The sequence below is a fragment of the Otolemur garnettii genome, unplaced genomic scaffold (genome assembly GCF_000181295.1).
Source record: "Otolemur garnettii isolate 467f Iridium unplaced genomic scaffold, OtoGar3 scaffold00142, whole genome shotgun sequence".
NCBI classification, from domain to species: Eukaryota; Metazoa; Chordata; class Mammalia; order Primates; family Galagidae; genus Otolemur; species Otolemur garnettii.
Genome location: NW_003852537.1, coordinates 2,779,690 through 2,804,740, shown reverse-complemented (window position 1 = coordinate 2,804,740; position 25,051 = coordinate 2,779,690). Strand labels below are relative to the sequence as shown.

The 25,051-nt window shown below is 49.0% G+C and overlaps 3 protein-coding genes and 1 pseudogene across 4 annotated transcripts in view; 3 read left to right on the top strand and 1 right to left on the bottom strand.

The window, feature by feature from the left end:
- The window catches only part of LMTK2 (lemur tyrosine kinase 2), a 94,592-nt gene extending 81,864 nt beyond the window's left edge, over positions 1 to 12,728 (top strand). Inside the window, exons 12-14 of the mRNA XM_003798894.2 lie at positions 7,436 to 7,568; positions 7,779 to 8,021; positions 8,963 to 12,728. Coding sequence (XP_003798942.1) covers positions 7,436 to 7,568; positions 7,779 to 8,021; positions 8,963 to 8,991 — 405 coding nt within the window. The 3' untranslated portion in view covers positions 8,992 to 12,728. The remainder of the gene's footprint in view (positions 1 to 7,435; positions 7,569 to 7,778; positions 8,022 to 8,962) is intronic.
- Positions 1,884 to 2,316, top strand: LOC105887876 (annotated as a pseudogene).
- Positions 12,729 to 14,094: 1,366 nt separating the features above from the next.
- Positions 14,095 to 17,772, top strand: BHLHA15 (basic helix-loop-helix family member a15). Its single transcript, XM_012810849.2, has 2 exons — positions 14,095 to 14,151; positions 14,811 to 17,772. Exon 2 carries the CDS (start codon positions 14,848 to 14,850, stop codon positions 15,409 to 15,411), a length of 564 nt encoding a protein of 187 aa, XP_012666303.1. The 5' UTR covers positions 14,095 to 14,151; positions 14,811 to 14,847; the 3' UTR covers positions 15,412 to 17,772.
- Positions 17,773 to 17,816: 44 nt separating this feature from the next.
- Positions 17,817 to 25,051, bottom strand: part of TECPR1 (tectonin beta-propeller repeat containing 1) — a 30,675-nt gene continuing 23,440 nt past the window's right edge. Inside the window, exons 17-25 of one of the 2 annotated variants that reach the window (XM_023518597.1) lie at positions 23,449 to 23,545; positions 23,236 to 23,315; positions 22,734 to 22,790; positions 22,088 to 22,268; positions 21,487 to 21,622; positions 20,759 to 20,851; positions 19,682 to 19,788; positions 19,398 to 19,561; positions 17,817 to 19,330 (exon numbers count right to left, since the gene is read on the bottom strand). In XM_023518597.1, the coding sequence (XP_023374365.1) occupies positions 19,165 to 19,330; positions 19,398 to 19,561; positions 19,682 to 19,788; positions 20,759 to 20,851; positions 21,487 to 21,622; positions 22,088 to 22,268; positions 22,734 to 22,790; positions 23,236 to 23,315; positions 23,449 to 23,545 (1,081 nt within the window). In that variant the 3' untranslated portion in view covers positions 17,817 to 19,164. The remainder of the gene's footprint in view (positions 19,331 to 19,397; positions 19,562 to 19,681; positions 19,789 to 20,758; positions 20,852 to 21,486; positions 21,623 to 22,087; positions 22,269 to 22,733; positions 22,791 to 23,235; positions 23,316 to 23,448; positions 23,546 to 25,051) is intronic. The other variant, XM_012810850.2, reaches the window with a different exon arrangement.

Sequence of the window (25,051 nt, the reverse complement as noted above, 5' to 3'; positions counted from 1 at the left end):
GCATATATTGAGAGGAGGTAGATGTTTGGGAGAAAAAAAAAAAGGAAGAGTAGCTTCTGAGGCTCCGCCGGACCTATTAAACCTGAATCTGTAAGAGGGGTCAGGAGGCTGCCTTCCGCTTTTTATTCCCAAGTGGTTCTTCCACACATCTGAATTCAAGAACCTTTGAGCTAAGGGAGCCTACAAAAATAGCATAGAAGGGAGAAAGGGGTCATTTGTGTTCCGTGATCAGTGCATCCCAGTAGCCCTTTCTTTACTGACTCTTGAACTTGAATTGTAGTCACATTTCTGCATCCATAATGGTGGTCTATAGATGGGACAGAGCGAGTTGGGATATAGCTAGAGCAGTAAGATGGACACGGCCTCACAAAAGAGGCATCAGGCAGAGGATGCCATGGCTCCATAGGCTGGACTCACAAGCATGTCTTTGTGGAATGTTATGTTTTTCTGGGTTTACATGACAGGACAGAATTATAAAAGGTTAATAGTCATGAAGGGCACACTAGTTACCAAATCAAAGGTGCAAAGATAAATGTGGGACACACTTAATAGATGTGAGACTTTGACTGAGGGGTTAGTGTCATAGAAAAAGTTGGAAAAGTGGGTTAAGGGCAGAGAAAAATCCTCAAAGTTTGATGATCTAAAAGTAGTTTCCTTCAGTGTCTCATGCAGTTTGCCTTGGAGCCACAGCTACCCGCATTTCAAGCTGATGATTGATGGTTTTCTCCTCCTCCTACTCTGTAACTTAATAAGCTGGGTTTTGATGCAGTTTAGTTTTTAAGTAGTTTTTAAATATCTTAGTTGTAGTGTTTTTAGTTTTTTAGTGTTCATGGGTTTTGGCAGCATTTGCCTTGGCTGTTTTAGTATTTGTTAGTTCAACAAATACTTAACTACATGTGAAGCAACATTCTCATAAGATCTAGCCAGGTTGGTGAACTGTCTAATGGTGCTAGCACCTTATCCATGGGGTCTCATTTTTCTTCTCCACACAGGGGTGGCGGTTGTCACACATCTTCACAGTGAGGACCATGAGGCCCAGAGAAATTAGACTTTGCACAGGAGTATAGCCCCAGTGAGGAATGGTGCCAGGACTTGATGTAAACCTCCTGGATCTAGTGCTGAACTTTTCATCACCCAGCCCTGCAGCCTCTGGGATGGGTCTTTAAAATCTGAAGCAACACGGTTTACTTTTAGCTCTTACATTGTCTTTCTTGGATACACTGTTCTTGAGGCAAAAGTAGTTGGTAATGATGCTTGCCCTTCTGAGCTTTTGAGGAATAAACATTCTTAGACTCTCCCCCGCCCCCCAGGTATTTTCATTGGTTTGGTTTGGTTTGTTTGTGTCAACTGTCTTTAGTTTTGGCATCAGAGGAATGCTGGTCTAAGAATGAGTTGGGAAGTAGTTCTTTCTCTTACAGTTTCTGGAAGAGATTATGTAAATTTGTCTTTCCAGAGAATCAATTTTGGTTTGGTGGACTACATTTTTTTTTTTTTTTTAGTTTTGGATTTATTTTGCTTTTCTTTTTTATAAACTTTTTTTTTTTTTTTGGAGACAGAGCCTTCAGCTGTCGCCCTGGGTAGAGTGCTCACAGCTCACAGCAACCTCCAACTCCTGGGCTTAAGCAATTCTCTTGCCTCAGCCTCCCAAGTAGCTGGGACTACAGGCGCCCACCACAATGCCTGGCTGTTTTTTGATTGTACCTTCCATTGTTATTTGGCAGGCCTGGGCTGGATTCGAATCCGCCAGCTCTGGTGTATGTGGCTGGCGCCTTAGCCAGTTGAGCTACAGTTGCCAAGCCTATGTAAACTCTTATGATAAAATCTTAAGGCTGCCACCGAGTAGCATGGAGGCAGTTGGCAGCGGCAGAGGCTTGGGTGAGTTCAAGATTCAACTTCACCTGTAACCTACCACCATGGCCAAGGAAGGCATTGCTGCTAGAGGTGTAATGGACATAATGGACATTAACACTGCTTTATAAGAGATGCTAAAGACCACCCTCATCCACAGTGGCCTGGAAAATAGAATCTGCAAAGCTGTCAAAGCCTTAGACAAGTGCTAAGCCTGTCTTTGAGTGCTTGCATCCAACTGTGATGAGCCTATGTGTGTCGAGTTGGTGGAGGCCCTTTGTGCTGAATACCAAATCAGCCTAATTAAGGTTGATGACAACAAGAAGCTAGGAGAATGGATAGGTCTTTGTAAAATTGACACAGAGGAGAAACCCCATAAAGTAGTTGGTGGCAGTTGTGTAGTAGTTAAGAACTATAGCAAAGACTCTCAGGCCAAAAGATGTCATCAAAGAGTACTTCAAGAAATGAGTAAATAAAACTTTGGCTCTAGCCAGGCGTTGTGGTGGGTGCCTATAGTCCCAGCTACTTGGAAGGCTGAGGCAAGAGTATCACTTAAGCCCAAGAGTTTGAGGTTGTTGTGAGCTGTGACTCCACAGCATTCTACCGAGGGCAACACAGTGAGACTCTGCCTCAAAAACAAAACAAACAAACAAAAAAAACCTTTGGCTCAAAAAGAAAAAAAAAAAGGGCAGCTCCCATATCTCAGTGGGTAGGGTGCCGGCCACATACACAGAGGCTGGGGCAGGGTCGAGCCAGGCTTGGGCCAGCTGAAAGCAACAATAACAACTGCAAAAAAATAGCTGGGTGTTGTGGTAGGCTCCTGTAGTCCCAGCTACTTGGGAGGCTGAGCCAAGAGAATCACATAAGCCCAAGAGTTTGAGATTGCTGTGAGTTGTAACACCCTGGCACTCTACCGAGGGTGACAAAGTGAGGCTCTGTCTCAAGAAAAGAGAAAAAAGATAAAAGCTTAGGATATGAGACCTTCTTTTCTAATATTAGCATTTTAATGCTATAAATGTTCCTCTGTGTACTACTTTAGCTGCATCCTACCATTTTTGATGTGTTGTATTTTCATTTTCACTCAGCTGAAATTAACTTTTTAAATTTTTTTTAAGCCTTCCTCTTTTGTAAGTATATTGTTTAATTTCCAAAGGTTGGAGATTTTATCGTTCTGTTATTGAGCTCTAGTCTAATTCCATTATGCTCTCAGAGCATACTTTGTATGGTTTCAATTATTTTATTTGTTAAAGTTTATTTCAGAGACAGGATATGATCTGTCTTGGTGAATGTTCCATGTGTACCTGAAAGAATGTTTTGATATTATTGTTCAGTTCTTCCGTATCATTGCTGATTTTTCTATCTACTTGTTAATCTATTACTGAGAGAGAAATATTGACATCTCAAACTGTAATAGATTTGTCTATTTCTCTTTTCATTTATGTTAATTTTTGTTTCATGTATTTTACAAATCTGTACATATGTATACACATTATGTCTTCTTGCCAAATAGACCTCCTCATCATTATGCAGTGTCCTTCTTTATTTCTTTGTCTTATATTCATAAAGAATTTATAAAAGCTGGATTCTCTTGCCTTTGGTTTTTGTTTATTTGGTTTTTTTTTTTCTTCATTTGAGATAGGGTCTCAATATGTTGTCCAGGCTGGATTAGAACTCCTGGTCTCAAATGATTCTCCTGCCTCAGTCTCCCAAGTAATTGAGACCACACGTGTGCACCACTATACCTAGCTCTGCTTTTTTTTTTTTTTTTTTTTGCAGTTTTTGCAGTTTTTGGCTGGGGCTGGGTTTGAATCCACCACCTCCAGTATATGGGGCCGGCACCCAACACCTTGAGCCACAGGCACTGCCCTGCTTGCTTTCTTCCTTTTTTTTGCGGGGGGGTGGGGAGGAACAGAGCCTCAAGGTAGAATGCCATGGTGTCACAGCTCACAGCAATCTCCAACTCCTGGGCTTAAGTGATTCTCTTGCCTCAGCCTCCCAAGTAGCTTGGACTATAGGCACCCTCCACAACCCCTGGCTACTTTTTGGTGGTAGTTGTCATTGTTGTTTGGCAGGACTGGGCTGGATTCTGACCTACCAGCTCTGGTGTATGTGGCTGGCACTTTAGCTGCTTGAGCTACAGGTGCCGAGCCTCTCCTTTCTTTTGATTAGTGTTTCTATGCAAATAAATGTTTAAAAATATGCTCAAATCTTTTCTATCTACAAGAAATTCATATCAAATAGAATGATATGGGTATATTAAAAGCATGAAGATGAAACTTTATAGAAGTAAAACATGACTTAGTGTTCATCTTTTGCAATTACAAGAGATGCTCCAACATGACTTGTATTCATCTTTTGTTATTGGTATATATTGAGTATCACAATTTTAGTACAGTTTTTTCCTTTCTTAAAATGTGTATACGTTTTTTGGGCACCCTCTTTAAACAAACTCAGTAGGAAACAAATAGTATTACACAATTGATCTTTGAACAATATAGTTTGAACTGCACAGGTCCACTTATATGCAGCAGCTTTTCCCCCCAACCAAATGCATGTTGAAAATACAGTATTCATAAGATAGAAAACCTGTTTATATATAGGGAGGGCCAACATTTTGTAGACGCAGTTTTTGTAGGGCTCACTGTGGGATTCCAGTGTGCCCGGATATTATTATATATAGGCAGTCTTAGAATTAATCTCTCAAACATACCAAGGGATGACCATTTACCAAGATAGTTTCTATAGTCATTTCTTAGTATCCCAGGGGAATTGGTTCCAGGAAACCACCCCACCCCCAGATAACAAAAATTTGAAGCTGCCCAAATCCCTTATATAAAATGCTATAGAATTGGTATATAACCTATGTACATCCTCCAGTATACTTTAGATAACTTCTAGATTACTTATTATATGTAATACCAATACAATGTAAATGCTATACAAATTTGGACAGTGAAGTCCGCAAACTCATTCTAGAAAAAGTGCTATATACCTCATTGCTGAAAATCACTATGGTCACCTTTGAAATACTCTCCTTGGCCGTCTAGTAACTGTAGTGATAGTACCTTAAGTATACATAGTACCTCAGCAGTGAGGTATGTAGCACTTTTTCTAGAAGGAGTTCAAGAACTTCATTATCTGACCTCAAGTAAATGTTGTTATACTGTACTTTTTATTTTATTTTTATTCTAAATATTTCAGTTGCAGTTGTTTGAATCTGTAGATGTGGAACTCTTGGAAATGGAGAACTGACTGCACTTCTGTTGTTCTTTGTTCATTATTGATGTTCCCAATTTTTTTTCTGGTATCATTTCCCTTCTAACTGAAGAAGTTTGTTTAGCTTTTCTTTGTACTCCTTTTTTGGGGGTGGGGTCTCACTACATTGCCCAGGCTGATCTTGACTTCCTTGTCTCAAGCAATCCTCCTGACACAGCCTCCTGAGTAGCTGGTAGATGGGATTGCATGCATGTGCCACCGTATCCAACTTCTTTTTTAAATTTAAAACAAATTCTTTGTTTTCTTCCATCTGATACTATCTTTATTTCATACTCATTCCTGAAGGATATGTTCTCTGAAAATAGAATTCTGAGATGACAGTTCTTTTCAGCACTTTAAAAATGTATCACTTCTTCTGGCCTTCATGGTTTCTCATGACAAATTTGCACTCATATCATTATTCCCCTGTAAGTGCAAGTTGAGTATTCATTATGCAAAATTCTTGGGAGCAGAAGTGTTTGGGATCCTGGATTTTTTTCAGATTTTGGAGTATTTGCAGTATACTTACCCAAATCTGAGAATTCAATATCCCAAATGCTCTAGTGAGCATTTCCTTTGAACATGATGTCAGAGCTCATAAACTTTGAGATTTGAGGCAGGGTACAGTGGCTCATGCCTGTAATCCTAGCACTCTGAGAGGCTGAGGAGGGTAGATTGCTTGAGTTTAGGAGTTTGATACCAGCCTGAGCAAGAGCCAAACCCTATTTCTGCTAAAAATAGAAAAGTCAGTTGGGCTTGGTGGCAGGCACTTGTAGTCCCAGCTAGTAGGAAGGCTGAGGCAAGAGGATTGCTTGAACCAGGAGTTTGAGGTTGCTATAAGCTAAGATTTTTCTTCGTCCTTAGCTTTCAGCAGTTTGCTTATGATAGATGTATCTGGGCATGGATTTCTTTGTATTTATCCCATTCCAGTTTGCTGAGCTTCTTGAATCTAGTTTTATGTCTTTCACAAATTTGAGAAATTTTCAACCATTATTTTTTTCCTGAACTTGTTGTGCACCACATTTGGTCTCTTCTCCTCCCAGGACTCTAGCATTAGACCTTTTGGTATTGTCCACAGGTCCTGGGGCTCTGTTCCTTTTTTTCCTCACATTTTTTTTCCCTTGGTGTTGTTTGGATTGGATAATTTCTGTTGCTCTATGTTCAAATTCCTAATTCCTCTGTCATCTTCCTTCTTCTTTTGAGCCGTCTAGTAAGTTTTAAATTTTATTCTATTTTTTCTATTCTAAATTTGTATTTGTCATTCTTTTCATCATCTATTTTTTTAAGACTTTCTGTATTTCCATTTATTTTAAGAGTACTTTTACTTGTAAGAGCATTTCATTTTTATACACAGTAATAGTCTTTTCCAGGTAATTCCACTTTGACATTGGCATCCATGGATTGTCTTTTCCCCTGTGAATTGAGGTTTTCCTAGTTCTTTGTACATTAAGTAATTTTAGATTTCATATCCTCACATCATGTTAAAGTGGCTCTGTTTTGTTTAAATTCCATGGAGGTGTTATTTTTGTCTTAGCAGATTTGACCTGGTGGGTTTAGGCCACAAGTTCCCGCCAGCCTTCTATGGGTTGTGGTCTCAGTGTCAGTTCCTCTTTGAAAGCCTTTGCTGTGCTATTTGAACCCGACTCACACTTCTGCAGCTCCAGGCTGGAACTTGATAGTTGTCTCCCTGTGGTTCCCTTTTCAAGGCATTGGTGTGCTGTTCAGGGTCAGATCTACCATGAGCAGCTCAGGACTAAGCCTAGGAGTTCCTCAACAGCTTTATGGTCTCTTCTCTCTCTGTGAGGTCCCTGATACTTCCGATTCTTTGGTCCTCCCCTTTTTGGTCCTTCAGCCAGAAAGTTGGGGCTTTAGTTACCATACTATGCTGCACATTACCTACAACTCTGCCCATTCTTCAGAGCCTCTTTCTGAGTGTCAAGAGGCTCCTTTCTGCTTCTAGAACCAGAACCAGAGGCTTATCCTGGAACGCCTATTTTCAGCACCCACTTTCGATTTCGGGCTTGGTTGATTCCAGGCCAGGGGACATGGGAGGGAAAAGTGGCAAACTCGGTGCTGGTTTGCTGGTGCTTTGAATCCTGGCATTCTTCCCCAGTCTGCCTGCTGCTGTTTATGTTCCTAATGCCTGACAGAGTGGCTTCATGTGTGCCCAGGTGTGAGAGCTGCATGCAGAGGGCCCAGGCTCAGAACCAGTATTGTTTTAAGATACACACTTCATAGTTAGCAACAGATCCACCTGCCAGCCTGGGGTGTGGTTACACTGGTGGGTTCCCATGAGCAGGACTTTGCTCACAGTTTCTGTTTGGCATTTCAGGAGACCCCAACCAAAGAACTGGGGCCCTGTGGAGGAGAGGCACGTGGCCCGGAACTGAGCGGCTCAGCACCATCTGCAGGCCCCCCCTACCTGAGCAGGTGCATAAATTCCGAAAGTTCCACTGATGAAGAAGGTATTTCACTTCATTGATTAGTTTTTAAAGAAACTGAATAACAGAGCTTTGAATAATGTAAGTGGTTTTTGAGGGTAAGGGGTTGCCTAGTGTTTTAAATGATGCCTTCCCAGCACCTGGGAGCAGCCTCCCAGCTGTCAGCCTAGCACACCTGTGCCTTCTTTATCATACAGTGATAAAGGGAGGGTTTTTTTATTTTTTTATTTCTAGGAGGTGGCTTTGAATGGGATGATGACTTCTCCCCAGATCCTTTTATGTCAAAAACAACAAGTAACCTTCTCAGCTCCAAGCCTTCTCTTCAAACATCAAAGTACTTTTCCCCGCCACCACCATCCCGGGGCTCGGAGCAGAGTTGGCCCCATGTGGCACCCTACTCCCGGTTCTCCATCTCTCCTGCCAACATTGCCAGCTTTTCCCTCACACATCTGACTGACTCGGACATCGAGCAAGGAGGTGAGGGTGCCATGTGTGATGGGGTGAGGGGTGGGAAACGCTCCCTGTTGGACATGGTGGCCTGTTGATCTGATGTTCTCACAGTGTTTGCTGAGTAGATTTTGTTTTGTCAGTCCCCCATGGTCTTGACACTGGCTCTTGGAGCCACATTCCCTGTTTTCAGGCCTTAGTCATTCTGCAGGTTCCTTACTGCTTGTCACTGCAGGCTTGAGCGAGCTCTGGGTCACTAGGCCTTCCCCAGGTTGGAATTGTCCATCTTCTCTGCATCCCCCTTTTCCTTTTTGCTTGCTAGTCACCTTTCCCCAGCCTCCTGCCTCCCCCACATAGGGAAGCTGCTCTTCATAGCCTTGTGCTCTTAAGAGTCCTTGACCCATGATTTTGGAATTGAGCCCAAATGTATCTGGCTCTACCCCTGGGAATGTTGATTTTGCCATTAAGTCTTGATCTTTGCATGGTCCTAGAGGACCAAGTGGGTAGGACCCATTTGAAGTGGTGGTATCTGCACATATGGCTCCTTGTTTCCCCATAACTAGATTGAAAGATAAACCTTGATAGGTACACTTTTTAATTTGAAGTTTACAGATCAAATAATAAATATGAAACATAAAGAGCTTCTTTCTATTTGTGTTTGTGCTGATTAGATATGCCCATTACTTAAAGATCTGTCAGAGGGGCAGATGTGTGGGGCAGACCCAATTGCTGCCATGCCCTGGTGTTCGCATCCAGCTGACCTGTGAGCTGAGCAGATGTGTTTATGGGAGAGTCGGGCAGGTGCTGCTTCTAAAAGGAGACAGAGTAGCTTGGGCAGTTGCTGGGGTGCAAGCACTGGGTTCAGTTCCTCTTTTTGCAGCACACCTCAGAGACTGTCCAATCTGTTACTGTCTGTCATGATTGTTTTCTAAAACCCAGTTTTGTTGTGTTGCTTCCTCTCTTCTAAATAGGAAGCAGTGAAGATGGAGAAAAAGACTAGGCAGCTGCTGACATGCTCTCAGGTCCGAGGCTGCTCCTGTGGGGCCACAGTCCTGTGCCCTCAGCCCAAGCAATGCCATCCCTTCGACCCTTGCTGAGATTGGGAGAGAGCACCAGAAGGTGAAAGGGAGATGCCCGAGCTGAGTTGGGGCCTGGGGGAGCCATGGTAGGGAGCGTGGCCATGTCCCAGCAGCTGGTGTCCCTCAGCTCCTGCACCTGTGGCTGCTCTCACACTTGAAGTGCTCACGTGGTGGTAGTTCTGGGGAAGTGCCCACACCACCTTTGCGTGTGGAAGGGTGCGTCTGCTTTCCAGGTGGGTGTTCTCTGTGTCTGCACCTGTACACCTGGTCCATGCCTGGCGCCACGGAGAACGCACTAGGGAAACGGTCACGAGTGAGCCATATTTATTATTTTTAAAGAAATCACTAATTGCTTTCTGTAATTGCACTGTGGATAAATATTAAGAGTCTCCAATGTTGTACAGAATCTTAAATTATTCCAGGAAAATAAGGCAGGTCAAGCTGGTGCTATCCACTAGTTTGATTTTTTTTTTTCCTGTTTTATAGTTTGTTTGCTCTGCATGGTACTTGTAAAGCTTAAATATTTTCAGTGTTCTGCTGTCTTTAGAATTGTTGGAACTGTACATATGGTACTCTTTCATAAATGATAAACAATTCTGAATGTTAGTGTTTTATGTTCTTATAGGAAGTACTTTCAATGAGTCCAGAAACACCACTCTGTTGTGTTGATTGAAACAAACACATTTTTGTCTCTTCTCCACAAGGTGGTTTCTCTGCAGCAAATGAGGCTTCTCTCTGAGGAGCTGAAGGGTCTTGCAGTTTCTCATGTAATCCCCCCACCCCCATCTTTTCAAAACCTTTTGGTAAGAATCGATCAGTGGTGCATCCCAGAACTCAGTGTCAGCTTCTGATGCCCAGATGGCCTGGCTCTCACTGGGGGCGTCCTGGTGGAGCAGGTCAGGTGAGCTGTAAACAGAGAAGGGTCACGGTGACACTTCCTTTCAGCACAGCTCTTCTGCGTGTTTGAGGAGGCCAGACTACTGTGTAACTCCAGTGTTCTTATAGATCCTTCCTTCAAGAAGCCGGGGAACTCAGAGGAAGATGTCTCTCCACAAAGGGCTCCAGTTGCCAAGGATGGTTTGAGTGAATTGTTTGTACACTTCTGGTGGTGTTGGTTTGAGCTTTTAAAAAATCTCCACAGCTGAATTTTCTCCTCAGAGCACTCCAAGTCATTTCTAGGTGTGGCCAGTCTCTTTGAAACCTAGGAGATACACTATACCCTGCACCTGTGGAGCAGTGAGCTGAGGGACAACAGCAGAGCCTTCAGCAGCCAACATGTCCTCTCGGTTGAGACCTTGGGTGGCCCTGTGTGGCCCTGGGGCTTATCTGCATGGACCTTTCCCTTCTGTATTGGGCACCAAGTTCTCCTTTTGTGTTGAAAGGGACCGAGTATTTCCAGTGCACCTTTGTGGTGTTGGCGGGAACTGGGTGTTCATAATACAAGGATGACTTCATTTTGCCCTCCTTGAGTTCTGCTTTGATGTAAGGAAGCCTCCAGTGGCCCGGGCAGCATGGCCACACTGTGCTGAGGGCAGCACCATTTGTTTCAGATGGGTCCTCAGGCCTGTGGCACTGGCCCTTCACCCCTGATGTTTTCCGGTGCTGATAGGCTCCCCAGGCCTGGGCTAGGGCTGCCTAGTGTAAATCAGAGGAACTTAGGTTCTAATGCAAAATGCAAATGTGGGTGTTAGCCAGAGTTTATATGGCAGATTATGACCTTTATTACCAATTCTGGACTTCCTCCACTAATTTTTTATACTAAGCAATAACTTTCCAAAGCAAGAAAATTTAGAATGAAGAAAGAGTTCCCCTGATCCCCAGTTTGGTGTAAACATAGCGTGCTCCTGGGCCGTGCAGAGAACACTGACTCTTGTGATGTGCATATGTTTTTTAAAAAATTAACAGGGCATTAGATAAATGATTTTGCCAAAATTGTCAAAACTCACAATTTCTTGATATGGAGACTTCCTGAATTTTCTGGATTTTTACATCTAACTGCCAGTCTTGGTTGACAGAGAAATGAGAAATGATTGTTCTCATTTTTTCAAATTATAGATTTAAAGAGTTCAAATTTAATGAGTAAAATCAAGCAGACCTATAAGATATATAATCTTCTTATACAATCAGCCTAGAATAAATTTATTGATATTTTGGGGTTGTACATTTTTCACTATGATTAAGGAGATTTTAACAACATAATTCCCAACTTTAAGTCTGTTATCACTCTCATTAATTGCCAAAACATTTTATACCTTGAGTGTGTGTGGGGGGGGGTAGAGTAGTGTATCTTAGTGTGGTGTTGCATGGAAGGGAAAATTTATATTTATAATAAACATGGGTAAACATGTTCTTTTGAAATCTCAAGCAATACACAAGAAATTTAATTAAGTAGATTGAAATTTTCAGTCCATTTTTGAAATGTCAGCATGTGCTTTGTTCAGTTCATTTTTTTTAAATTAATAAGTTGGTTAACAGTAGTGGGTTTTCTAAATATACTTGTTCCACTCAGTTGTGCAATGAAATAAACCAGTGGCATTAGATGATATGTGGGGCAATGTAGAATACCTGGTCCCAGGAATATTCCCTGGCTTCCTTTTCGAGGCAATCCAGATTTTAATTAGTCTTACTTTGATGGGGTTTGTGTATTTTAAATCCTATAATAAAAATCTTTCATTTTCTTCCTAGCTAGATGCTAATTTGTGACTAAATAACCCTATTACAAGCCAGAAAGAGCAGTGTAGAAAAAGTGTCCCCCAGCTTCTTCTGAGAATTGGACTGTGTGTCTGGGCAAGAAGTTGTTCATCTTTAGGGTAAAAGAACCTCAACAAAGCTGAATTGAAAACAGAGCATTCATTCTATTTTTAAATGTACAGATTCGATTGTTTCTATAGAAATGAGTTTAAGAAAAGTCTTTGTATGTCTTGCTGCCGTAAAAATGCCTTTCAAAACCTCTTCCTTTTATCCATATTTCCCATAGGTATTTGTAAAGTTAATGACATATTGCATGTCTGTCCTGAGGAGCCGGGTTGGAAGGGAGGCAGCTCCTAGCCCATCACCTGAAAATTCAGAAGTAAACCACAGTTACACTCCAAAGGTTGGGCTTTAGTTATGGGGGCTTCAAAGCATTAGCCCTATGAAAAGTAGCCTTAAAGTAAGAATGAGTGTACACAATTATTTTGGACTTAAATCTCAGAAACAATATTCCTAAGTAGTAATTGGATTGGCTTAAGCCTTGGCTATTAATAAAGAAAATTCTCTTTAGTATACAAATAAATTCTTAAAGAAGTGTTGACAGTATTGAATTACCAACAAACCTGTTAAAATGAATTTGAGTGGCTTAACCATGTGCTGTTAAAGTGTTCAGGTTTGCATGGGTGGGGTTGGATCTGGAACCTGGTATATGTGTCCACTGGTTGCTTCCAGCTGCAGATGAGGACTTATGGAGGAGTCATATCGACCGGGTCTCCCCATTGTACTTTAACACAGTCGAAAGAGGTTCACGGCAATATTAACAGTTAATGAACTTTCAGTTTAAATTGTGTACATTTTTAAATTGTAAGATTTTTACTGTATATTGATGCATAGTGTGATTCAATAAATTGCTTGTAATTTAAAAACTATTTAATATTCAAAATAAATATAGTTATATATTTATAAACTGTTGCTGCATTTATTCCATATTTTTTCCACCTTGCGAGACTGGGTGGCCTGGTACAATCCTGAGTAAGAAGCTGTTCATCTTGTGTGCCCACAGCTGCTTCCCTGGCCTCTGCCCTGATCTCTCTGGAGATTGTGTGCCCTTTTCCTTGACAAACCTAAATTCCGCACACTCCTGTGAGCATGAAGATTTGTGTAATCCTGAAAAATGATAATCATGTATGTGGTGGAGTGTTGCCTTGAAGTGTATCTGTAATCCGAGGCCTTTGCACTCAGTGAAGAACTTCAGAAGCATTTTCAGTTATGTAGTGCTCCGTTGGCCCAGCCTCAAATGAGCTCTAGGCTGAGAGGCTAACTAACCTCAGCTATCCCCATGTCTCCTGCCCTCACTCCTGCCCCATTCCTTGAGGACCCAGCTGCCAAGAGTCAGCTAACAGCTTCCTGCTAAAACTTTGGCTAAGTGGGCAGCTCCAAGGCCAGTGTGATGGCCAGGGAGTAGATGGAGACCTCTGAGTGTCCAAGACAGGGCAGAGACCCTGCTCCCAGCTTTGTGTAGAGCTTAGGCCTGGTATCAGGACCCTCCCAAAGACTCTGTGTCACCACGTTCCTGCAATCCCGAATGACCCCTGAGCAAGACGCTGCTTTTAGCCCCTTTTAACCTGTACCAGGTGTGGAGACTAAGGCATGGGATGATCCTGTAAGGCAGGTGGGTGGCAGAGCTGGTTTTGAGCCCAAGCTGTCTGCCTCCCCAGAGACAGCCCATAACCAGGCATTACTGTGACAGTTGGCCTGCGACAGTACCCTTTCCTCCCCGCTGCCCCACAGTCCGGAGTCCGTGTCCCCAGTCCCTTAGGAGTCGGGATTGTTGCTCTGTGAGGATGTGGCCACAGTCCATTTAAGATCCTCGTACTGCAGGATGACTTTTCCATGAATTCTCCTGTGCCTTTGGCTTGGTGTTAACCCCAAAGCCAGATGCGGCGGTCACGTGCTGTCCTGGGGTTTCCCCTCCGCTTGAGGTGCTCCCAGAGAGCCTTCAGCCTCTTCCTCCGCGAAACAGGCTCTGGGCCGGACACGCCTAAGGGGTGGGAGGACGTGGGTAAGGCTGTGGTGGGAAGGTGTTGCGAGTTGAGGGAGACAGTCGAGGAGACCGGGAAAACGAGGGGGACAAGGCTACCGGAGTGGGGGCGGGAAGCGGAACAGGGTTTCGTGCCACCAGGTCCGAGTAATCGCCCAGCTCCGCTGGGCCGCCCTCCCGCAGGTGCCACCGCCCCCCGGGCCCGCCCCCAACACCCCGACCCCGGCCCCGCCCCTGCCCCGCCCAGCGGGTCCATTTACAAGCGTCCGCGGCCCCGCCCGGGGCGGCTAAAGCGACGTGTCCTTGTCCCCCGTGGGCAGCCTCGGCGCGTGCGGGCGCGGATACCCCGGTAAGGCGGGAGTCGTGGGTCCGGGTGGGTCCGCGGGGAAGGGCTCAGAGGCAGGACCGGGTGGAGGCTGGGGAAAACGCGATGGGGGCCCTCGGTGCTGGAGCCTCTGCCTGGGCCATCCACGTGGTGGGACTGCAGCAGTTTCAGGGGCCATTGTCGACCTCTGACCTCTGACAGTTGCCCCATGTCCTGCCCCGATGTTGTCCCTGTACACGTGTGTCACGTCCAGAAGGGCTGGACAGGAGGGAGGTGGCTAGAGTCCATGCCTGTCCGTGAGGCCAAGAGGAGGCAGTGCATCCTCGGGCGTGCGGCAGCCCTCAGCAGCGGCCGCGCGCGTCTTTGGGTGGTCTGAGCAAAGCCTCAAAGGTCACTAAGCCAAGAGGCAGTGAGGGGAGTGAGTCAGAGAAGGGACTGGGGGGTCAGTGTGAGTCACACAGGGGAAAGGTGGCACAAGAGCCGGGACTAGGCTGATGGGTCAGCGTGGGGTCAGCTCAGAGCTGTGTGAACGGAAGAAACCCACCCCCACCCCCCACTGCCCCAACACCCAATTAGCTATCACTGACTCCCGGTGCCCTCAGGGAGGAGGCTGCGGCGGGCAGTCGCCCTTCGTGTTCCCTGGTTGTGCCAGTGACCACCGTGTCTTGCGCTCTGGATTTCAGTTCGTGGCCCCCCTCCCGGGATAACCAGTCCAGAGCCATGAAGACTAAGAGCCGGCCACCCCGTCGCGGAGCCCCGCCTCAGGACGCGGAGGCCGCCCCGGGAGAGCGCACTCCGGACGGGTCCTCTCCTGACACTGGCCCTGATCCCTCCAAGGGAGTGCGGAGCCGGGCGGTGCGAGCGACGGGGGCGCGGACTGAGGGCGGGCGCAGGCGGTCAGGGCCAGGGCCGGGTGGCCGGCGAGACAGCAGTGTGCAGCGGCGACTGGAGAGCAACGAGCGCGAGCGGCAGCGCATGCACAAGCTCAACAACGCCTTTCAGGCACTGCGCGAAGTCATCCCGCACGTGCGCACGGACAAGAAACTCTCCAAGATCGAAACCCTAACTCTGGCCAAGAACTACATCAAGTCGCTGACGGCCACCATCCTGACCATGTCCAGTGGCCGCCTGCCGGGCCTGGAGGGGCAGGGCCCCAAGCTCTACCAGCACCTCCAGCAGCAGCAGCAGCAAGTGGGGGCCACGCTGGGCGCCCCTGAGGCCCAGCCGCAGGGCCATCTGCAGCGGTACTCCACGCAGATCCACAGCTTCCGAGAGGGCACCTAGGCCTGGCCCTGGGGGCAGTGGCAGTGACAGCCAGCCTCCTCATCCCAGCCCCGGTCCCTGGCGCTGGGCTCCAGACTGGTGGTAACATCCCTTGAGGATGTGTCCCCAGTGACTCCATTTTTCCTGAGCCCTCAGCTGCACCCCCAGCAGTTTCTCCTGCACCTGCACCTGTGGGGACAAGCAAGTGGCCCAGGGAGGCCATGGCTCTGGGTGGCCTGAGGCCCAAACCTCCATGCAGCACCCAGGTCCTGCTTTTCCACTAACCAGGACTTGGCAGGAGTTGAGAGGCCTCAGCCTTTGTGATTAGATTCTCTTCACCTGACTCCTCCCAGGCAGGGGGAGATTCCAGGAAAAGATTTACTTAGAAGCATCCCATCCACATGGCCACCAAGGCCTGGAAGGACCCTTCTCCAATCTGCAGCAGTGGGGCTGGGACTGGGTGGGGCCTAAGCCCTGCATTATCATTCAAGGTAAACTAAGGCCCAGAATAATCCAGGCAAAGCCTGAGGCCTCTGGGGAGATGGTTGGAGTGTCAAGCTCAGTAGAGGACCCTTAAGTGACCTTGAATTCATTCTAAGGGGAATTTAGAGTGAGGGCTGGCATCTCTTCCTCCTTCCTCCATCTGTGGGAGCAGCAACCCCCAGCTGAGGAGGGTCCAGGCCTGGCCCTGACAGCCCCATGGAGTTGGAGCCGGATACCAGGAGTTGCTAATGTTGCCTTTCTGGGATGTCCAGGAGGGAAGCTGGGAGGCTCTAGGTCCTTAGAGCAGCCCTGGAGCCTCTGCCTGGCCCTAGCCTGTGTGTTGAGGAGCGTTTGTCCTGGGCCTTCCAGATAATGTCATATTTTTCACCATTGTGGGGTCATGTAATTGGCCAAAGGCAGGCAGTAGGACTCTAGGATGTTTGTTCTTGGTTGCTGGTTTGAGTTGGGGGGCATGTTGGCGCTTTCTGTGAGTGAAATCTGGGGACGGCAGGACTTCCCTCCCCCCCACCCATGGTAGCAAGGCCTGGGTGGCTTGGCACATCCTTGCTGCCTCAGGCCCAGCTTCCTTCTGTCTGGTGTTCCTGCCCTACTGGCTCTGCCAGACTTGGTCACTTTGCTCTCAACCCCTCCCTTGTTCCTTGGCTCAGAGCTGTCCCAGAGGCCCTTAGGGGCCAGGTCCTTCCTGAGGTGCTGTAGGTGGGGGCCAAATTGGGCCCTAGGCTCCCACTGACCAGTCCCTATCCTGTATCCTTGCCCTGCCCAAGTTTGGGGTTCCTGGCACCAGATGCTAAATGCACCAACAGGCTTGGGGTCAGCCCTGGCCACCATATTAAGGGTAGAAGGTAGCACCTTCCCCTAGTCAGGCTCTCTGGAAGGTAGCCCCAGGCATACTACAGTAAGACTTGGTATCAGACTGTGCATGCTGCTCCTAGAAGCCTGGTCTGAGGCTGAGCATAAGTCTAAGTTTGGGACAGAAGGAGTCCAGGCCTCCCTGACTGTGGGCACCCAGCTGGCAGGGATGTGATGTGAGGGTACCTCCACTGTAAGGGTGTCAGGGTGTTGCAGACCTGATAGCCCTTGTTTCCCACTGAGCTGTGGCCAGAATGGGTTAAGTCCTTGTTGATCCTGAAAGCACAGAGAGGGGGGGATACCCAGTGGAGGGTCTGTCCAGATCATTCCTGGGGACACGCCACAGCCCAGAGCTGCCCAGGTGTTTCTGTCCCAAACTGGCACCTGGGTCCTTTCCACATCCCAGAGGGTGACCTGGGGCCAGCTGCCCACTCCTCCTCCACAGCTGGAGGGGATCTGTGTGCCCTGTAGCCATATCAAGGATACTGAGATGTCCCAATCCCACTTCAGGGTGGCAAGTGTCGGGGGAGCTGAGGGGATAGGTATATGACAAGCTTGCAGCTGGATCTGCCCCTTGCCCTTGTCTTGTACCCCAATCCCAGGCTGGACTCTCCCATCCTGTGGGGAGGCTTTGCCTGGGCCATGAGATGAGTTTCCTAAAGTCCCTGCACAAGCTGGTCAGGGACCCACATACTGCTAAGCCCTGGCCGCCTCCACCACACCCTGGGGCTGTCCACCCAGCCACCTACCCTGGCACCAGCACCCTGAGCTGGCTCTGGGAGGTGAGATCCTCACCAGCACAAGTGGAGAAACCAGAACTGCCACTTTCTGTCAGGGAAAACCCAACTGGAACAGCCCGTGCTCCTGCTGTAATTGTGGTGGAAATGTTTCTTAAATGACCCAGATTTGCTTTTATTTTTTTCTAATGGTCTCTTCAAAGTACTAATGAAATCAATACTGTGTCATAAAATGAAAATAAAAGATTTCAAAGCAATTGCTGCTTTTGTCCATGCACAAATGCATGGGGAACTGTGCATTTTAATCAAAATGTAGCAATAAAAAATATCATGCCATTTACACTCTGGTGTAAGTTTTTATTGAATAAAACATCCAAAGAAGGATGCTGAGCAGGTAAACAGTTAGTGCTCAGCAGCAGGGGAACACGTCACCCTGGAGAAAAGCAGAGTGATACCCTCCACTGAGAGCCACCTGCAGGCAGCAAGTCACAGCAGAACGCACAGGGCACTGTTGCAGGGGAACACACCATAATACCCGCACAGAAAACCTGGCATTGAAATGTAAACACAGCACCGGGCCATCTCCCCTGACAGGCCTGAGAGCTCGCACCCAGACACAACTGGCCCTGCCTCCAGCAACACGGAGAATACCATGTCTCTCAAATGGCTGCAGGGCGAGACATTAGAGGAGACTTTTCTTAAAGTCAGCTTCAGGGTGACAGACACTGTGCAGCAAAATGAGATCAGATATAAATGCACAAGTGACCCCCTGCTGATGATGAAATGGGCAGGGATCCCAGGAAGGTCAGTTGGTGATAAGTCCCTTCATTATCAGAGTGATCAGAGAAAGGACTTGGGCTCCAATGAACTCACAGGAAAGCATCCAGTATAGGAAGCAAAGTCCTCAAATGGGGCAAAAATGGGATAAAAAGCAGGAGAGGAGTTACCAGACAGAAGTCAGGGCCACTCAGCCAAGGGTTTTCCTCCTCAACCAGCCAGGCCAGGCCCTCACCCTGGAGTGCACAGAACAGGTCAGGGGGTCTATGTCCTGCTCCCCTAGGATGCCTGCTGTCCCCTCAACATGATCTGATACCCTAAGATTCCTTGAGCCCCACACACATCTGGGGAAGGGCCAACTAGGGGCTGAAGATGGTGACCCTGCATGTGACACCATCTCCTAGTCTCACCATCTGCAGCCCTGGCCCATCTGCAGAAGACATCCCTGCCAACTTGAGTGCTTAGCTATAAAATTAGACTCTCTTTGCAAGTCCTGCTCTGAGAAAAAGTCACAACTCATGACAAAGTTGCTCTGAGCCCCAGGCCTGTCTCTTGGCTTGGGCCGGTGGCAGGCCCAAGCTGCTGCCAAGATGCCACCTCCAGGGGTTTCTTCCTGGGCTCTTCTGGTGGGCTTCAGGCTCCCAGCCAGGTAGGAGTAGGCTGAGGGGAAGTAGGGGCTAGGCCTTAGGGGGGTGCAGCACCCCCCTCTTCCCCATGGTTCTTCTGTAAATGCGGACACATGCCAGTCATCCCTGGAGCTTCATGTTTCTGGACTATATTAGCCAGTGCTCTTGCTCTGAAGTAGCCATGACCTTGGGCTAGGTTCCCTCCTGAGTCTGCCTGATCAACCCCCCCGCTGCCCTCCACAGCATACACTATAGCATAAGAATGGCTCAGCCTTGACCCTTCACACCGGGCACATCTCTGTCCAGGTGCACGGGGGCCTCAGCAGCAGGCAGGGCTGTGTGTTTCCTGACAGGTGTTCGGCTCCTGATTCCGGGTAGTGCCCCGGGGGGCCCTGGTGGCATTGGCTCGGACAGAGATATGGTCCCAGCCTCCCTGGAAGGAGAGGGCTACATTACCAGGTGCACCAGGGTTCCAGGCCCCCCAGAAGCTCTCCCCCAAGGCCATCCCCCTCACCCAACTGCTCCGGAGGCCTGGTCGGGCCAGCGGCCCCTGCTCACCCCGATGCCGTAGTCCCAGCCCTGTCCCTTGGGCTCATGGGGCTGCACACCTGTGCGGTGACACACTGTCCCCCGGCTCAGACTATGACTGCCCTGGACTTTGTTGGCAATGACCCAGACCTGGAACACAGACCCCACTAAGGCCCAGCCCCAGCTACAGTGGAATCACTAGGGCTGGGATTCAAGACAGAGAGAGGACCTCAGTAGACTAACAACCAATACCCTCTGACCCCCCCAGACCTGGTCCAGAGGCCCCACAGACACTCTGCACACGTTGTTGGACACATGTTCCCAGCTGGAGCCCTGCGGGTAGCTGGGTGTGATCCCCTGGCGGTACCACAGGTTCCCTGCAGAGAGAAGTGGGGGTCAGAAGTAAAGGCTGGCTTGGCCTGCCACCTCACCCAGCCTCTGGCCCCCTGCAGGGGTGGGGGAGATAGAGGGCCTGGCCACCCAGTCAAGGCTGCAGCCTGTTCTTCCCTGGGTTCCCTGAGCCTCACAATCGTCCTTTTTATTGTGCCCGGCAGGACTGGGCAGGATCCTCTTTCTACTGAGGCAGAAACTGAGGACAAAGAATTTTTAAATGAATAAAAAAGAGAACCAGGTATCTAGAGTAACATCCTGGATTTTTTTTTTTTTCTATTTTTGAGATAGGGTATTGCTCTGTCGCCCAGGCTGAAGTGCAGGGGCGCAAGCACAGCTCACTGCAGCCTCAAACTCCTGGTCTCAAGTGATCCTCCCACCTCAACCTCTGGTATCAAGGTGTGAGCCATCATGCCTGGCCCAGATTTCAGTCTAGATTCTACCTTTCTCAGCCTGCTCCTCAGCTGCAACTATAGAACAATGCAGGAGACTGTCGAGGGCCTTGCCTAGGGTGACACAAAGTCAGAGATGGCTCTGAGCTGGCCCTGAACTGCCTAGAACTCCTGTCACAGGCCTGGGTAGAGACCCTGCCTTGGCACCTCAGATGGCACCCTCATCCCCTATGAAACTTGGGGAAGAAGTCAGCACTGAGGCTGACCACAGCCAGGTGCCTGTCATAGTGGTTACAGGTCTTGTGTTGGGGGCCTGGGATGGAGCTGTGCTTCCTGGACCCGGCCCCAGGAGGCCAGGCCAGCTTAGCATCCTGCCTCCATGGTCACTGAGGTGGGCAGATCACATCATGCTCAGCCCTGGAACCTAGTGCTTCAGATCTCCTGAAAAAACATGGCTCAGAAAAGCCTGGATGCTTGTGGAGAAAGGGAGGAGCCAACCCCAGTCTCCTCCAGCACTGGGGCCTGCCCTTCGCCCAGGACGACATAGGGCATCAAAACAACTTGCCATTTTCATCTAAGGCGTACACTGATGTCTGCCCAACAGACACCTGTTTTAGTCTCTGTTTAGGAGGAGAGGGGATGTGGTACCAGCAGTCACCTGCAAGGAAAAGAGCTGATTCAGGCTGCACCCTTGGGACCACTCACAGCCCACATGGCCTCTTTCCCAGCTCATGGTAAGTCAGGCACAGGCGGCTGACCTTGGTTTTCAAGCATAGCTGACCTGTGCCTGCTGTCCACTCAGCACCCAGCCTTGCCCAAGGCCCTCCGGATGCTGTGGCGGATTCAGATGGACCTATCTCACCAGCACCGACTCAAGGGCACTCAGCCTGGTGCTCAGCGGAGAGCAGGCCTGGAGGCTATCCTGCCAGCCCAGGTCATGGGGAGAGTAGCTATGTGCCCCTCCCCTGCACTGGGCCCTGTCCAGCAGAGAACATGCCCACATGGCCTGCCCTCCTAGACAATCCCAGGAGTGGGCCACACAGGGTGGAGGCATAAGTTGCCCTCTGGAAGGGCAGGACAGTTCTGGCTAGAGTTGCCCTGTCCTTAGGTGGTCCCAGCAGGAATAGGATGAGTCCTCTAGAAGGACCCCAGCTTAGCCCCCAGACCTTTTCCAGAGGAGACATTCAACAAATGCTTGTCAAGCTAAATTGAGCAGACAAGACCAGCCAGCCAGCACCACCCTACTCAGATATGTCACTTACTTATCACAGCCTCCTGGAGGGCAGCACTCACCAGCTGGCCGGGAGGGGGACACAGAGCCTCGGTAGAAGGCAGAGCCATCCCTTGCTATGGCCCACACCTGGTAGCAGGCCCCGATGGAGACGGAGATGAAGGGCTGGTCAGTGCCAACATGCAGCCAGGAGGAGCCCTGGGAAACAGGCGAGGGTGGTGCTAAGGCAATCACCAAGGTCAGCAGGCTTACCCACCCCCCAGCTCTGGGTGATAGGCCCAGCAAGCCAGCAGCCAGGGTGGCCAGAGGGCAGTCAAGGTCACATAGACCCAGCCCTGCCTGACTCATGGCCTGATCTTGGTACTTACTGGACCCACTGTCTACCTTTTCAACTCATAAGGAAGGACAGCAACAGCATTTGCATCTCATCTTAGCAGTGTCCCTAGGCCTGTCATCCCTGCCCAAGGCCCAGGGAAGGGATGGGCTCCTTGCATCAACCTATCCTCAGCACCAGCTGCCCATGGGACCTAGTGACCCACTCAGGGACACCTGTGGTGTCCACTGGTCCCAGAGACCTTTCCTGGGCAGGCCCAGAGAGGCCCGAGCCAGGCCTGACTCCAGAGCCAGAGAGTCCTGATTTTAAGAATGGGGCAAGGTGCTCACTGCGGGGTTCAGTGCAGACACGCCCAGGCGGCATAACACATCCCCCTTGTCACTGACAGCCCAGAGCGCGATGCTGGACCCATTCCTGTCGGTGTCCGGGCTCTCCGGGATAATGGACACGTCCCTGAGGGCAATGGGGGCCACCTCCAGCCAGGGCCCACTGGTCACCAGCACGCACTTCCTGTATAATAGGGAGAGTACAGAAGGGATCCTGATGTCACCATGCTGGGGCCCTAGGCATGTAGAAGGGAGGAGGAGGGCAGCCTGCTTAGGCTAGGCAGAGTGGGGGACTAGGAGCCAGGACCCTGAGAGAGCTCTTGTGGTGGGATGAGGGCCTGAAGGTGGCTCCCTCGCCACCCCCTCCCCCAGCCAGACTCCATCTTCTGTCCTTACAAGCTGAGCCTGCCAGTGACATTTGTCTTATTTGTTCTTGAAAACAAACTCTTCTGAAACCAGAGAGCACTGGGAGCCCGCAGGCGTTTCCTGGGCTGACATTTACTTTGACTCAGCTTTCCGATCTCCTCTCCCACTGCTTCCAGGGACTAAGGTCAAGAGGCCAGGGGATCTGGCCCCCGTAACCAGAGATTCACTGGGCAGGGGAGGGAAGGAGCAAGTTGTGACCATCCTCCTATGGCCCCCACCTCACCTGGCCCAGCACCTTCTCCTGACAAAATCCTTCATGGTTTTGTACCCATGGTAAGAGCTGCAAGAGAAAGAAGAAGAAATCAAGGCTGCTTCATGGAAGTTTCTGGAAAGTGACCCTGCAACCCTTTCTTTTTCTACTTGTTACTACATAGCTCATTGTAAGCCACTGCTGGGTTCACTGCATGACCCTTGACCCCGGGACAGCTGAGGACCTGAGGCGGAGGGGAGGGTCAACTGGGAGGCCTGGCTGCTATGAGGATGGCCCTGGGTGAGCCCACGCTCTGAGGCTTGCTTCTTCCTCCCCAGCCAGGTCTGCTCAGGCCTTTCTGGCTCCATCTTCTGACTAAATGTGACTCACGTGCCTTGAAGGGCCTGTCCACACCCAACACCTGCCACTAGGCCCCAGGGCTGCAGCTCTTCACCTACCTGCTGGGCTATGGGGTCAGGACTACACAGAGCCGGGGAGGGGCCCAGTCTGCAGCATGCTGCAGGCAGACACTTACGCAGGGAAATCACTGGCATACTGCCACCCCTCTGGGTCAGTGCCCCCAGGCACACTGAAATCCACAAACCAATCAGAAACCTGGGGAGGAGAAAATCAGTGAGGACAGGAACCCCAAATCCACAGACCAGTTAGGAAGCCAGAGGAGGGGCAGGGAGAGGCAGGGAGGGGCCGGTCAGGGCAGGACCCACCACAGAAGGTGGCAGGGGCTCACCCACGTCCATTGCAAAGATGGGGGCTTCGTGCTGGCCTTGGTGCACTCCTGCAACCCTGTGGCATCACTCCACATGTACCGGTCTGTGGGCAGACCCCTGAGGCAGGGTGACAGAGGCAGGTGATGAGGGAGAACCAAGAACAGCCCTCCCAGGTCCGGCAACTGTAACACCTCTGGTCGGGGCCCTGAGAAAGGTGCCAGAGTTCCAGACTCAGAACAAGCTAGGCATGATGGGCAAAACCAAAATTTCCCTGGGCAGAAGACCAACTAGAGTGACCCGTATAACCTGGTTACTGGGCTGTGACCACCTCCAGGCCACCTACCAAGGCTATGGCATCTGTGCAGTCTGGATGCTGCCTCTCTTTCCCTTCTGTTGAGGATTCAATTGTGACCCCAAAATATGTTTAAGTCCTAACTCTAACATTTCGATGCCTGAGAATGTGACATTATTTGGAAATGGGATCTTTGCAGATGACCAAGTTGAGGTCCTTGGGGTGGCCCTAATCCAAGGTGTTTGGGGTACTCATAAAAAGAGGAAACTAGGACCCAAGGTCGCACAGAGGGGAGCCCAAGTGAAGACACAGAGAGGACCACTATGCACAAACCCGGGACAGCACCCTGCAACAGGACCCCTCACAGCCCTGGGAAAGGGCCAATCCTGCCCATAGCTTGGGGTCTTCTGGCCTGCAGAAATGAGAGACAATACGTTTCTCATGTTCAAGCCATGGTCTTTGGTACTTTGCTGTGGCTGCCCTAAAACACTAGCCTGGCAGTGAGCAGCACACAGGCCAAGGCTGCAGTGGGAGACACGTTGGTAAGGATGGCCCCCAGCCTGCCCTCTCCCATGGCTCCGCCTCATTCTCTGTGAGGACTTAGGAGGACATGAGAAGGACATCGAGGTTTGAGTCACCAGATATTTGAGAAACAAAAAACCTCCCACTAACACTCTTTGTGGACACTACACTCAGTTGAGGTACAGGTTTTCAGGAGATATCCTGGTACCATGCATCAGCCACCTTAGAAAAGTTCAAATCCTCTAATTTATTAGGGCAAACAGAAAGACACAAATATTTACACACCAGGGAATCCTTTGAATCATTCCATGTGGCAGGGAAAGGTCATGAACGATCTACACATCCAAGACTGAGTGGAGGTTAGACTGGCCAGGTCCACTGCCAGTGTGGGGTGGTGAGGCTACTGTAGCCACCATCACCAGCCTGCCTTTGTTACCCAGCAGTTGCATGTGAGCACTGGAGATGGCTGGGAGGCAACATGCCACATGCCAATAGTGGTTATGGTCATTGCCTGGTGAGATTAAGGTTGTCATGGAGTTTGTTCTTCATATCATTTGGTATTTATTTTGTCAATTTTGAAAATCAGGGAAGAAATCAATTGCATTTCTATATGCATCCTCAAAGAGAAAAGGAAATAAAAAGTTTGTGCCATTTATAACAAAACCTTACTAAAAGAAACTACATTAATGGAGGCATAAAGTCTATTCACAAAATGAGAGACTTAACAGTGGCGGAGAATTGTTCTCCCCAAATGGATCTACAGATCCAAGATATTCCCAACCAAGATCTAAACAGTTTTTTTTTTTTTT

Bases quoted from the DNA above. Each gene is read 5' to 3' on its own strand.
- BHLHA15 (XM_012810849.2), top strand. From the start codon at position 14,848: ATGAAGACTAAGAGCCGGCCACCCCGTCGCGGAGCCCCGCCTCAGGAC.